Source organism: Ostrinia furnacalis, unplaced genomic scaffold, assembly GCF_004193835.3.
Source record: "Ostrinia furnacalis isolate ACB-3 unplaced genomic scaffold, ASM419383v2 OfSCF1253, whole genome shotgun sequence".
NCBI lineage: Eukaryota > Metazoa > Arthropoda > Insecta > Lepidoptera > Crambidae > Ostrinia > Ostrinia furnacalis.
Genome location: NW_021131492.1, coordinates 1 through 12,002, shown reverse-complemented (window position 1 = coordinate 12,002; position 12,002 = coordinate 1). Strand labels below are relative to the sequence as shown.

At 39.3% G+C, this 12,002-nt stretch overlaps 2 protein-coding genes across 2 annotated transcripts; one reads left to right on the top strand and one right to left on the bottom strand.

The window, feature by feature from the left end:
• The first annotated feature begins 2,956 nt into the window (after positions 1-2,956).
• On the top strand, positions 2,957-4,244 carry LOC114352104 (lipase 1-like). The gene has a single exon (XM_028303562.1). The coding sequence runs from the start codon at positions 3,045-3,047 to the stop codon at positions 4,242-4,244; it is 1,200 nt and encodes a 399-aa protein (XP_028159363.1). The 5' UTR covers positions 2,957-3,044.
• A 2,807-nt stretch (positions 4,245-7,051) lies between these two features.
• LOC114352116 (lipase 1-like) lies at positions 7,052-8,257 on the bottom strand. The gene has a single exon (XM_028303586.1). It carries the CDS (start codon positions 8,255-8,257, stop codon positions 7,052-7,054), a length of 1,206 nt encoding a protein of 401 aa, XP_028159387.1.
• Between the last annotated feature and the right edge of the window lie 3,745 nt (positions 8,258-12,002).

Genomic DNA, 12,002 nt, shown 5'->3' with positions numbered 1-12,002 from the left:
GACGATCATTGTCCCGATAGTTGTCTCGGCGAACGGGCTAATAGCGAAGAGCTTCGACCAACATCTAAAGAAGCTCTCGCTAGATGGTTGGCTCAAGGGTCAGATTCAAAAGGCGGTGATCCTCAGCACGGCACGCATTGTCCGGAGGTTCCTCAGCCTGTGACCCTGACCACCGGTAGCTTGGGCCCTGCTCCGCTACCAGCGGATTAACTATTTTTAAGAATTTTTTTTATAATGTATTTTTAGTTTTTCTATAATTTACATTGTAAAAAAAATATTAAAAATAAGAAGGAAATTGAATAAAGAGATAATAATAATAATAAATAACTTTATTCTCACCATAGTCAATGACAGTGCAATAGGTAAACTTAAAAAACTAGGTACAATGAAGGTAGGACAAAAAAAATAATAATCTCGTAGTATTACAATGTAAGCAGGTTTGGTACGTACACAATATAGTTGGTCACTCAGTAGGACTATGGCGGGCTAAATAATTATATGTATAACTCAAAGGTGACTGACTGACTGACATAAGTAGTGATCTATCAACGCACAGCCCAAACCACTGGACGGATCGGACTGAAATTTGGCATGCAGGTAGATGTTATGGCTAAGAAAGGATTTTACGAAACTCCACCCCTAAGGGGGTAAAACGGGATCCACGCGTACGAAGTCGCGGGTGGCCGCTAGTGTTGAAATAAATTGTGTAATTATGTATTATAAAAAAATTATACAATGATATCCCAACAAACATTTCGGAGATAAGGGCAATATTTTTACCGCTCTTAAGTAGTTGTATAAATAAACTCTTCAATGATGACTATGAATTCTACAAAAGAAGTACAAACAAGTTAAGGATACATTATAATTAAAACATTAGGAGGTGTAAAAGTTATAAATAATATGTCTTATGACTATAAATAGAGTAAGTGAAAATCGTTATGTAACTAACAATTACAGCTTATCGAAAATTAAATATTCATCACTAAAAGAAACTGTAAGTCATCCGTTAATACTTAGTGACGGTACTTATTGATACGCCATTTTTTCGACCACTTTGCTTTTTATCCACAACGAGGAAGCTCTTGGCCTGCATCTCACCTGATGGAAAGTGATGATTAGGTCGAAAGGTGGAAGCGAGTTACACCCGAAATCCTCAACCAGAGGAACTGGCTCTTACCTTACCTCAGAACACAACCATTTTGTTATGACATAAAACCTAGGTAAGATGGTGGTAGCTAGCCACACGGACTTAAAACAAGCCCTACCACGAAGTAAACCGAACAGAAAAATCTATCCCCATTGGGAATCGAACTCGGGACCTCTGGGTCTGAAGCACTAACCCACAGAGAAGGGCGGGCAGATAACAACGACTACGACGCCTGGGGCTATTTTACTAGCTAAGCTACGTGAACGAGTGTAAGAGCGCTATAGATAGCAACATTTTTTACCTAAAGAAAGATGACCAAAAATACCATAACTGAAATAAGAGAAACAATTGCCATGAAATAAAATAGTATTATTCCCCTTGAAAAATGCCTTAATGTACTTTACAGGTCAGTTACTTACAGAATAATAATTGTTTTGTTTGGCTTTATTCTGTCACTGTCCGGAACAGTTTTTAATAATCCGCTTAGAATCCAAAGGATCCCCATTTTAATCTTTTAGCGTTCCATACCTAAAGGGTATACAGGGTGACAGGGAAACTCGACCTATTCCTTGAAAAGGATTATACTAGAGGTCATTAGCAACAAATGAAGTCCAGTGAACCAGGGGTCAAAACTTAAGATCCTTTGGTCTTGTCATCATTGCATGCATTACTTGTTTATGTAAAGTTGTGTTGTTGGTAGATCTTTATCAATAAATAAATAAATAAATCCGTTCCACAATCACACGGTGTGCGCAATGTACCTTTTTTGTGAACCAGGAAAATGGCTGGTCTATACCTACAACCGGGGGGCGGCAGGTTATGTGGCGCTCGAACCCACTGGGGTGTTCTCTCTGCCGCATAGTGGTCGGCACCTTAGGTACATCTAGTACCATCAAGACGCCTTCCTACACGGCGGGACCCACCACGGGGGCCAACGGGACCCCTGCATCCCCAACCTGCTGGTCACCACCAGGGTTGCGCAATATATCTCTCTTAGCCTCCAGTGACTCATGTTGCCTTTACAGCGGCCTCTATGTGGAGTTGGTTAAGAGACTTCCAAACCGGCCATGGATGTTATGCACCAAGACCGAAACCTAGCAACCGTAAGAGGAATCGCGGTTATGGTGATATACCCCAGGAAGCTTTTACGATTCTTCAGCTTCACTTTCTGCATACTAAGACCATGAAAATATATTGCTTAGAGTAGTTCTCCTCTTTCGCCTTCTGAATTGCGTATGTGAAGCGAGTTATTTCTACTGACTTTCTGTATGACATGTTGGCAGTAAGCCTTGTCCACTTCCCAGGGAGTCCAGGGTAGAGAAAAGGCGTTTGGCTTGTCGGTTGCGCAGATAGAATGCACATGACTGCGTTTTAGCTTAGAATGGCATGAGCGCGATCATGTCATAGAATAACTGCAGCTCCTTTAATAATGCACACAACACAACCTTAAGGCGAGGTCAAAAGTGTACACAGATCGTCTTACTTATTTCGGACGTGGGTCGGTTATTTGTAAAAGGACCCTGGTGCCAGCACACTTCCTTGCGTAGCCCAGAACAAAATGTATCAACATGAATAATAGGAAATGATCCTAATAATAGGCATTATAGTGAACTTAAGTTGCAGGAAGACTTAATTAAGGCTACAGACAACGCCACTCTTATAGCGGAGTTTTGGGCTGACACTGTATGGGTTTGTCGACACGACAACAAGAAGAAAAAGATTAAACAAGTGTAGTTAAATATTTTTTACGCGATGCATGATTGTTTGCTCACACACACACTATGGATATATAAGACGCTACAACTAATTTATGAAACATAAGTCAGATAGGTTCACACTGCTAAAAATGTATTAAATTTTGAAATCGAAGTAATTTTTTTTATTTCTGTTTAAAATGAATGTATTCCCAAACATAACTTTATTTCTGCTTTTCTTCGTGTCGGGATTACAGAGCAGTTTGGCCCTAACCTTATTGAACGAAGATGGGAAGTTGAATTTCACTGAACTAGCGGCAAAGTATGGGTTCCCGAATGCGGTGACCAAGGACGTGGTGACCGATGACGGCTACATCTTGGCGCTGCACCACATCCCGGGCGACCGGCGCCGGCCGGTGCTGCTGGTGCACGGCAACTCGCTGGACGCCTCCTGCTGGATCGTGCGGGGCAACTCTTCCCTGTCCATCAGACTCGCCAGGAAAGGCTACGACGTGTGGGCAATCAACTCCAGGGGTACGACTTTGTCGAAGCGGCATCTCTTCCTAGACGCTAACACGCAGAAGAGGGAGTTTTTTAATTACACCTTTTACGAGCAAGGTATTTATGACATGCCAGCCACAATCGATTATATCTTAAAAGAGACCAAACAGAAGAGTCTTCTCGCCATCGGGCACTCTATCGGGACTACGAATTTTTTCGTGTTAGGATCTGTCAAACCTGAGTACAACAATAAAATCAAAGCGTTTATATCGTTGGCGCCCATCAGCTTCATCCAGAATTTGAGAGGACTCGCAAGAGTTGGGTCATTGCTAGGAAAAGCATTGACCGGCGTAGGATTGCTGATCGGTGCAGAAGAAATAGCAGGTAAAAATGGACTTGTAAGTGGTGTGTTCAATGCCACGTGTCTGGGGCCTCTCAGGTATACGCTTTGCGTCGAGGGAGTCATATTCCCATTGTTTGGTCCGGATGCCAGAGGGTTAGAACGAGATTTCGTTCGTACACTATTCGGGCACTTTCCTGAAGGCAGTAGCAGAAAGCTGTTTGACCACTTGATACAAATAATAGAACGAAACAAGTTTGCGAAATATGATTATGGTTGTGAGAGCAACCTGGTGGAGTACGGGACGGAGGAGCCTCCCGAGTTCGACCTGAGCCAGGTGAGCATGAAGGTGGCGCTGTTCATGGGCAGCAACGACTACCTGGCGTCGGTGCCGGACGCCGAGCGCCTGCGCGACGACCTGCCAAACGTCGTGCACTACCAAGTCATGCCCTACGAAGATTTTAACCATATAGACTTCGTTTGGGGTCGCGAAATGCCCACTAATCTTTATCCGTACCTTATGCCGGTTATAGAAAAATATATGAAACCTAAAAATTAAGTCCTTGTTTTTATTCATACCCCTGTGACCACCTTCTAAGATTTGGTTAATTCCGAATGATGCTTTTCCTCGTATAAAATCTAATTTTTTCTTAGGTCCTACTAGTTAGCTACACACTCAAAATTTATAACATCCCAACTAATATTATAAATGCGAAAGTAACTCTGTCTGTCTGTCTGTCTGTTACGCTTTCCCGCTTAAACCTCGCAACCGATTTTGATGAAATTTGGCATAGAGATAGTTTGAGTCCCGGGAAAGAACATAGGATAGTTTTTATCCCGGTTTTTGAAACAGGGACGCGCGCGATAAAGTTTTTCTGTGACAGACAAAATTCCACGCGGGCGAAGCCGCGGGCGGAAAGCTAGTAATTAATAAATGCTACCTAGCAATTTGCCTACGACTTTAATCTTTTTATTTCTGATATTGTAACATAACTGGTTCACATTGTTATCCTACGAGTTTAACAGAATAAACCACACATTCTCTTTAAGGGTGGTTCTAAAGCTCAAATACAATAATTCTTAAAAAAAATATACGTGCTTAAAAATTAATACTGTAATATGACAATGTGCTAAGTGGTGAAATGTCGATAATGTAGGGATGGTAGATGGTACGGTAACCTGCGTCTGTCGTTCCCCAGTGATGGAATAGCAATATTGCATCAGCATAAAATGTACTTACGTAATTATAATTTATAAAACTTATACATTTTCTGCTGTTGCAGCCGGCTACAAATATCTAGGCTTTGTTCTTTACGATGCGCATCTGTGTTGTATCAATTGGACATTTTTAAACATCTAGGCACCTTTAAGCACTCATTTCAGAACTATTTGATATGCAAATGTTGTACAGAGTGACGCAAGTTGTATTTTGCTTGATCAACTGAAATTCAGTTGTCACCACGACCCACACGATAGTCGTGTCAGCCAAAGACGTCTACTGCTGGACAAAGGTTCCAGGTTTCCTCCCCCAAGGTTTTTGATAATGAACGGTCCTACGCTGCCCGCATCCAGGTTTTTCTCGCGACCTTTACCAGACCGTCGGTCCACCTAGTAGGAGGCCTGCCCACTACGTCTTCCTGCCCCAATGTTCCTGAGAACTTTTTTGCCCCAACGGCCATCGTTTCCACAAGCTATGTGCCCCGCCCACTGCCACGTGATTTTAGCAAGTCACTTTGGATCTCCTGCGATAGAAGAAGCCGAAAATAAGTTACATAGAAACGAGAGAGAGATCTCATAAAAATTGCTGCTCCTCTAGAACATATTTTGAGACATCTAAATTCTAGTAAATGGCCGAGAAACAAAGATTTGGAAAACACGATAATTAATTTAGATACTACCTAACTACTCTAGATCGGGAAAGCAAAAAATGTGGACTGAAGTGAACACAACGAAAACTTTGCTGTGACTAATACAGAGAAAATACCAATACACAGCATAGACTAGTTACGTAGATATCTAAATACTTATATTTCGCCTACCGAGATTTTAACGGCAAATTCAATTTTTTACCTTAATCAACTCCTGTTTGTATGTCATAGCAATTACTTTCATAGTTGTTAAAAGTTTACTGCTGCGAAATTGCTATGACATTTATAATATAGTCATTGAAAGAGGTTGGAAAACGCAGCGTTGGACGTCAAGGTGGACCGACACGACCTCATAAAGGTAGCAGGAAGGCGCTGGATACAGGCCACTACCAACCGGGCAATGTGGAAATCATTAGGGAGGCCTATGTTCAGTAGTGGACGTCCGATGGCTGAAACGATGATAATTAATGTTGAAAGACGTTTTCAATTGGCTGTTAAACTGGTTTCAAAGATGCATTAAAAAACGAGAAATAGAAAAATAGATAAAACTTTATTGACACAATACCACATACAACAATGGATACATCGACATACTCAAATGTAGATGTCAAGAAGGTGGTTATTATAGGTAGACATATTTTTGATTAGATAACTACTTACATTGTTAAATATATTTGATTGACCATACCACATACAACAATGGATACATCGACATACTCAAATGTAGATGTCAAGAAGGTGGTTATTATAGGTAGACATATTTTTGATTAGATAACTACTTACCTACATTGTTAAATATATTTGATTGACCATTGAAAAATTAATACGAACAAAGTAGGGCAAAGTACCTACTCGTGCTTCACAAAAATTCGTCCATTGGCCTTTATTGTCTTATCAGCTACATGACATAATTATTTGCAAAAAAGTGGTTACGATTATACAAATCCACTGTTTGATAAACTTTTTAAATATGCACTAGACACTACATTAAAATGGATTCACCTAAAACAGTCTAGTTTTTAATTAATTTGCGTCAGTAAATTGATGACACATTACAAACAAATTATGTACATCCGCCATTCCGCCACTTTTAACGCCGATATTGTTGTCCTGAAATGGTGATTTGGCACATGTACAAGAGCCCTGAAAATGGCCTATCTACACATCTATCTGATATTCTTCTTCTTGTCGTGTCGACATCAAACCTACACAGCGTCAGCCCAAAACTCCGCCACAAGAATGGTGTTGTATCTTCTGATATTATAAAGAGGAAAGATTTGTATTTTTGTATGTTTGTATTGAATAGGCTCCGAAACCACAGAACCGATTTCAAAAACTCTTTCTCCGTTAGACTCCTCTAATTTTTTTCTGATGAACATAGGCATATATTATTCATAATTTGTTAAATGCAAATTATTGTATAAACTAAGTACTTCTATAAGTACCCGAGCGAAGCCGGGGTGGGCCGCTAGTAATTTATAGTATTTAATTACTTAAGTTAGTTGTATTTGTCTATCACTTCTAGTAGGTACGGATAGAAGTTCTCAGTCATATACCGACCCCAAAAAAAATCGACGTGGTTAAATTTTTTGTATGGGAGCACTTGGTAGTGCACCACGTTGGGCAGCGACGCCCTCAGCAGCTCCGCGTCTTCCACCGTGCCCAGGAAGTCCTGCTCGCCCACGAACAAGGCTGATTTCATCCTTACCTTCTTTAAATCAAACTCGGGTGGATTCAGTCTTTTATAAACTTTCAAATTCTCTAAAAAACCGTAATCATATCTTGCAAATTTCTTACTCCGAGCCACCTGTATCAAATGATCAAAAACCTTAAGTGATGTGCCTCCTGGGAAATGGCCATATATTGTCTTTTGGAATTCCGGCTCAAATCCATCGGTATCTTCGCCAACAAGCGAAAATAGTCCTATTTTAATGCACAAAGTGTAACCACCTGGAATGAGACATATTGCTTGAAAAAGTGGCGCTGTCTGATTGTAATTTTCAACTTCGTAAATATTCAGTAACTTTAAGCCATCTACCAGCAGCGGCCCCAAAGCCACTCCCACAGTTGCAACGCCGCGTAAATTTTGTATAAAACTTATAGGAGCCAACGATATGCCAATTTTGATTTTATCGTTATACTCCGGCAACTCGGCTCCCAGGACGTATAGCATCGTGGTGCCGAGCGAGTGCCCGATGGCCATGAGTTTCGCTTGTCCAGTCTTCTCCAGAATGAAGTCTATGGTGGATGGAATGTCGTATATGGCTTGTTCATAGAAGCTGAAATCGAAGAACTGACTTGGTTGCGTATCAGGATCTAGAGTGATGTGCTTCCGCGAATATCTGGAGCCTCGCAAGTTGATCGCCCACACGTCGAACCCTCGCCTGGCGAGAGTGATGGCCAGAGATATATTTCCTCGTTCAATCCAGCTGTCCGCGGTGAGAATGTTGCCATGTATGAGCAGCACAGGGCTAGAAACATTCCCAGGGATGTGGAACAGCGACAATATATAACCATCCTCGGTAATGACGTTTTCTTGCTCAGCAGGAAATCCGTATTTGGCTGCAATTCCAGGAAACGTGAGTCTCCCATCTTCTGATAGTTTGTCAGGCTGAGGTTCCAGTAACAGTGAATTGACTGCTCCACTGATGTGTAGTATTATGGTACAAATTATGCCTAACGCAAAACTATTTCGAACACTCATTGTATTATTGTGTTTTCCGAACAAAATAAAATAACACAATATTATTTTTCCTGAAAGGCAGGCAAACTGTATATAAATACAGTACAAGTATTAAAAAATATGCAGTCTATTGTCGTTTATATTGCAAAAGAATTAGAATGGAGATAATAATCCGTATATTTGGAACTTAACAATTCCGGAAACTCCGGGTTTTGTAGTCATTTTCGTTGGTTGCTCGACACGACGATATCGATATATTTGCCGACCGCTTGGGTACAATATAAGTATTAATTTATCGACTTTTGTGTACCTAATTAATAACTATAATATGGACATTAATACTAATATCTGGACATAATAATATTTAATACATATTCTTATTATGTAGGTAATATGACATTCTAAGACAATTATTTATGTATTTAATTTTTGATTTTATTTGACTGATTTGTTATCGTTTTACTTGACAATTGTACACAATATTGACATTTTTAATTGATATTATTTGCACGATTGTACCTATAACTTGTTGGCGCGTTGGATTTTCTGTAAGCCTTCAAGCAGCCTTCTAGAATAAATAAATAAATAAATAACATCCATATTATAGATCTTCAGTAATAATAGGGCTCTAAGTTCTCGAAGATTGTAATCAGATCTGAGAATCAAATTGTAATGAGTGGATGAAAAATTACAATTTCTCGACATACCTTTCGGTTTCAGTAACACTGTGATACTAAATTGTTATCTCTACGATGAAATAACAAAAAAAAAACGAGAAATTCAAACAATCCAGTCGATTTTATACCAACTTTGGTTTTTTTCGCACTAACCTCTGTAGTTTCGCCATAACCTTAGCAATTATCTTTTAAGTAGGTAACGTGTAGTAAAAATACAATATTCAAATACTCTGATTTTAAAGAAAACGGAACGGAAAAACAAAAATTCCGGATTTCCGTAATTTTGTGCCTTTTGCCATCTCTAAACCTGAAAAAGTGTAATACCTAACTGAATGTGTTGTAGAGTCAGGTGCATAAATCATCAATATTCATCATGACCCGAAACACTACAGTAATTATCTTCGTCTAATTAATTTAATAAGTACCTATACAAATAAAAGCACATCAGACTATAAGTACAATTTTAGAGTAATTCACCAACTCGGACCACAAGCCTACGGCCCATTTGGGACGAGTTGCTGTAGCAGACGTTGATATGGTTTAAAGTTTCACGAAAAAAGCAAATGGGACGAGTTGACGAATGAAATATTAAATAATTTTGATTTTCCACAACTCGTCCCTAATGGGCCGTAGGCTTGTGGTCCGAGTTGGAGAATTACTCCAATTTTGTTGTAAAATCGCTTCTGTTTCTTAGTAACATAAGATACCACCGTATTAACTTGATGTGCCGTGGTCATCATTTCATAAATATTTTCTACTAGCTTTTGCCCGCGGCTTCACACAACAGCAATACAAACGCGCGAGCGATAAGGATGGGGTAGCTTGGGGTCATTGTACGAAATTCTATCTGCTCTGCGACCGGACTTGAGAAGTAACCTGATCCAAAGCTGTACTATTTACCTATCTATTTATTCTCAGCCCAAAATTTTACAGCATACATCAAAAATTCAGTAATCCACGTGATTTTGAATTCAAAATTTCAGGAGATCGTTGTAGGAGAGTAACTAAATCTCTCTACAAGGCTTATAATAAAGCAGTTGAAGACAATGTTCACAAAAATCCAAAATATTTTTGGAAATACATTAATACCTCCTGGGAGGAGTCCGCATTGTTGCAAGAGAGTCCGTTTATCAGTGGTGCCAGGACAACAAAATGTTTTAAATGGGGCAAAATGTCACCATATAACTTTCCAAAAAAAAAAAAGAATCCCTCTTCAGACCTCTTAATGGTTCTCAGATTGCCAGGGTTGATGAGATAAGAGATTTGGGTGTCATCCTGGATAAAAAGTTATCATTCATATCGTAATACAATAACATCGTCAACCGTGCTTCCCGTATGCTTGGTTTCCTCAAACGTGCCACAAAAGATTTTCGTCGAATTGACGTTGTTAGATCTATTCTCGAATTCAGCAGCATAGTATGGAATGAAAATCATTACGATTTTTAGTTGTTAATGCAGATTTATAGAGCTAAGAAATCCTTAATATACAGTCCAATAATTTTTGTTCTATGACAAAAATTTACGAAGTTATAGCCTAATTACTAAAAAAAGTTCACTGACCGCCTGGCGCGGTAACGGTGCCGTTACTCGGATGGTCTAGGTGTACTACGTGGATGGAAAATATTTTTTTCCAGCCAAACTATATCAGTTTTGACCCGCAACGAAATTAATCAGAAGAACATAGGAGGAGTTCGTAATTAACCTTTAACTGGTGACAAGCGGTCTCACAGGCCGGGCGGCGTCAGTGAAACATCGTTTCACCCCCTTCCCCGTACTTCCTGTGTTTCACCGCTTCAGTAGCTTCAAGTTTAGTTGTATCTACGCCGTAGATAAGGACATTTGCATCATTCAGCTCCAAATCGGCAAGTTACATCGATGTAAAGTTCAGCAGCGGTCTCTCAGACCGCATGTCACCAGTTACGTGTCATTTTTTCATACAGTTTTTTTGTATTTTTACAGTTTTTACTTGCAATTGATACTTAAATAACTCCAAAAAGAAGCGTAGGATCATTAGTTGGGAATATAGTGCCATAATTTATGAAACGACTTGAAAATTCGCCAGTTGAAAAATATCTGGAAAATGAAGACTCAATTGGGTCGGAAGCCGAATTATGTTCCTGAAAATATCGTTCTGGAGCAAAATGACCATGATTCGGAAGCCGAAGAAAGTGTTTTTGAAGATGAAGGACCAATTGACGAGAATCAGTCAGAAAGTGAAAATGACGGTCCACCTTTATGTCAAACAATAAATGCCCTGACAGCCAATAAAAAATACAAAAGTTTCACCACTGCCAGTTTTCTAAAATGATAGGTTACCTACGTGTGATAGGTTTTTTTAAATTGATTATTATTTGAACTATAATAAAAAATAATGTTTTTGTTATAATTTGTTGATTTAAATTTCTTTGTTTGCGATTATCGATCTCATCTCTAGTTTTTTGATTTTTATTACTACATATAATTTAACAGCAAGTTCTGCATTCAAAATGATATTTAGAGTTTTTTATTTTATTTAAATTTAATTCTTCTATATGTTAATAATCTGTTTTTAAAGATTGTGGTATGCTACCTTACCTAGTTTCTATGCTACAGTCTTGATACGGTAGCGGCCTCTCAGACCGTACGTCACCAGTTACGTTACACAGAAACCATGTCACCAGTTAAAGGTTAAGGTTCGACTTCCCTCCATTGCAAAGCGGATGACAGGTAACAAACAAAGGTTATGCACCACGGAAAATAAATATCAATTAAGGGGGCCTATCTTATGAGCAATTAGCAACTACCTACCAATAATATGTTTCACAAAATCGCTTAAAAGCACGGAAATTTTTCCTTGTCGCGACAAGATCGGTGTAATAAATTGCGGAAACAGATGTGTTGACGACGCGCACTTTATAACGTTAATTTTAAAATAACTGGTATTTCGATATGCATATCGTTATTTCGTTATTTTGTATCGGTATGGTTTGAATATTTTTATTGTACCAAATGTGGGTATTCGCGAGCGATGTTGCTCCGTGCGCGTTGAAATTTAAAAATCAGTCTGCTACCATCCGAGCGCGACATCGCACGCGACTACTATAGTTTTT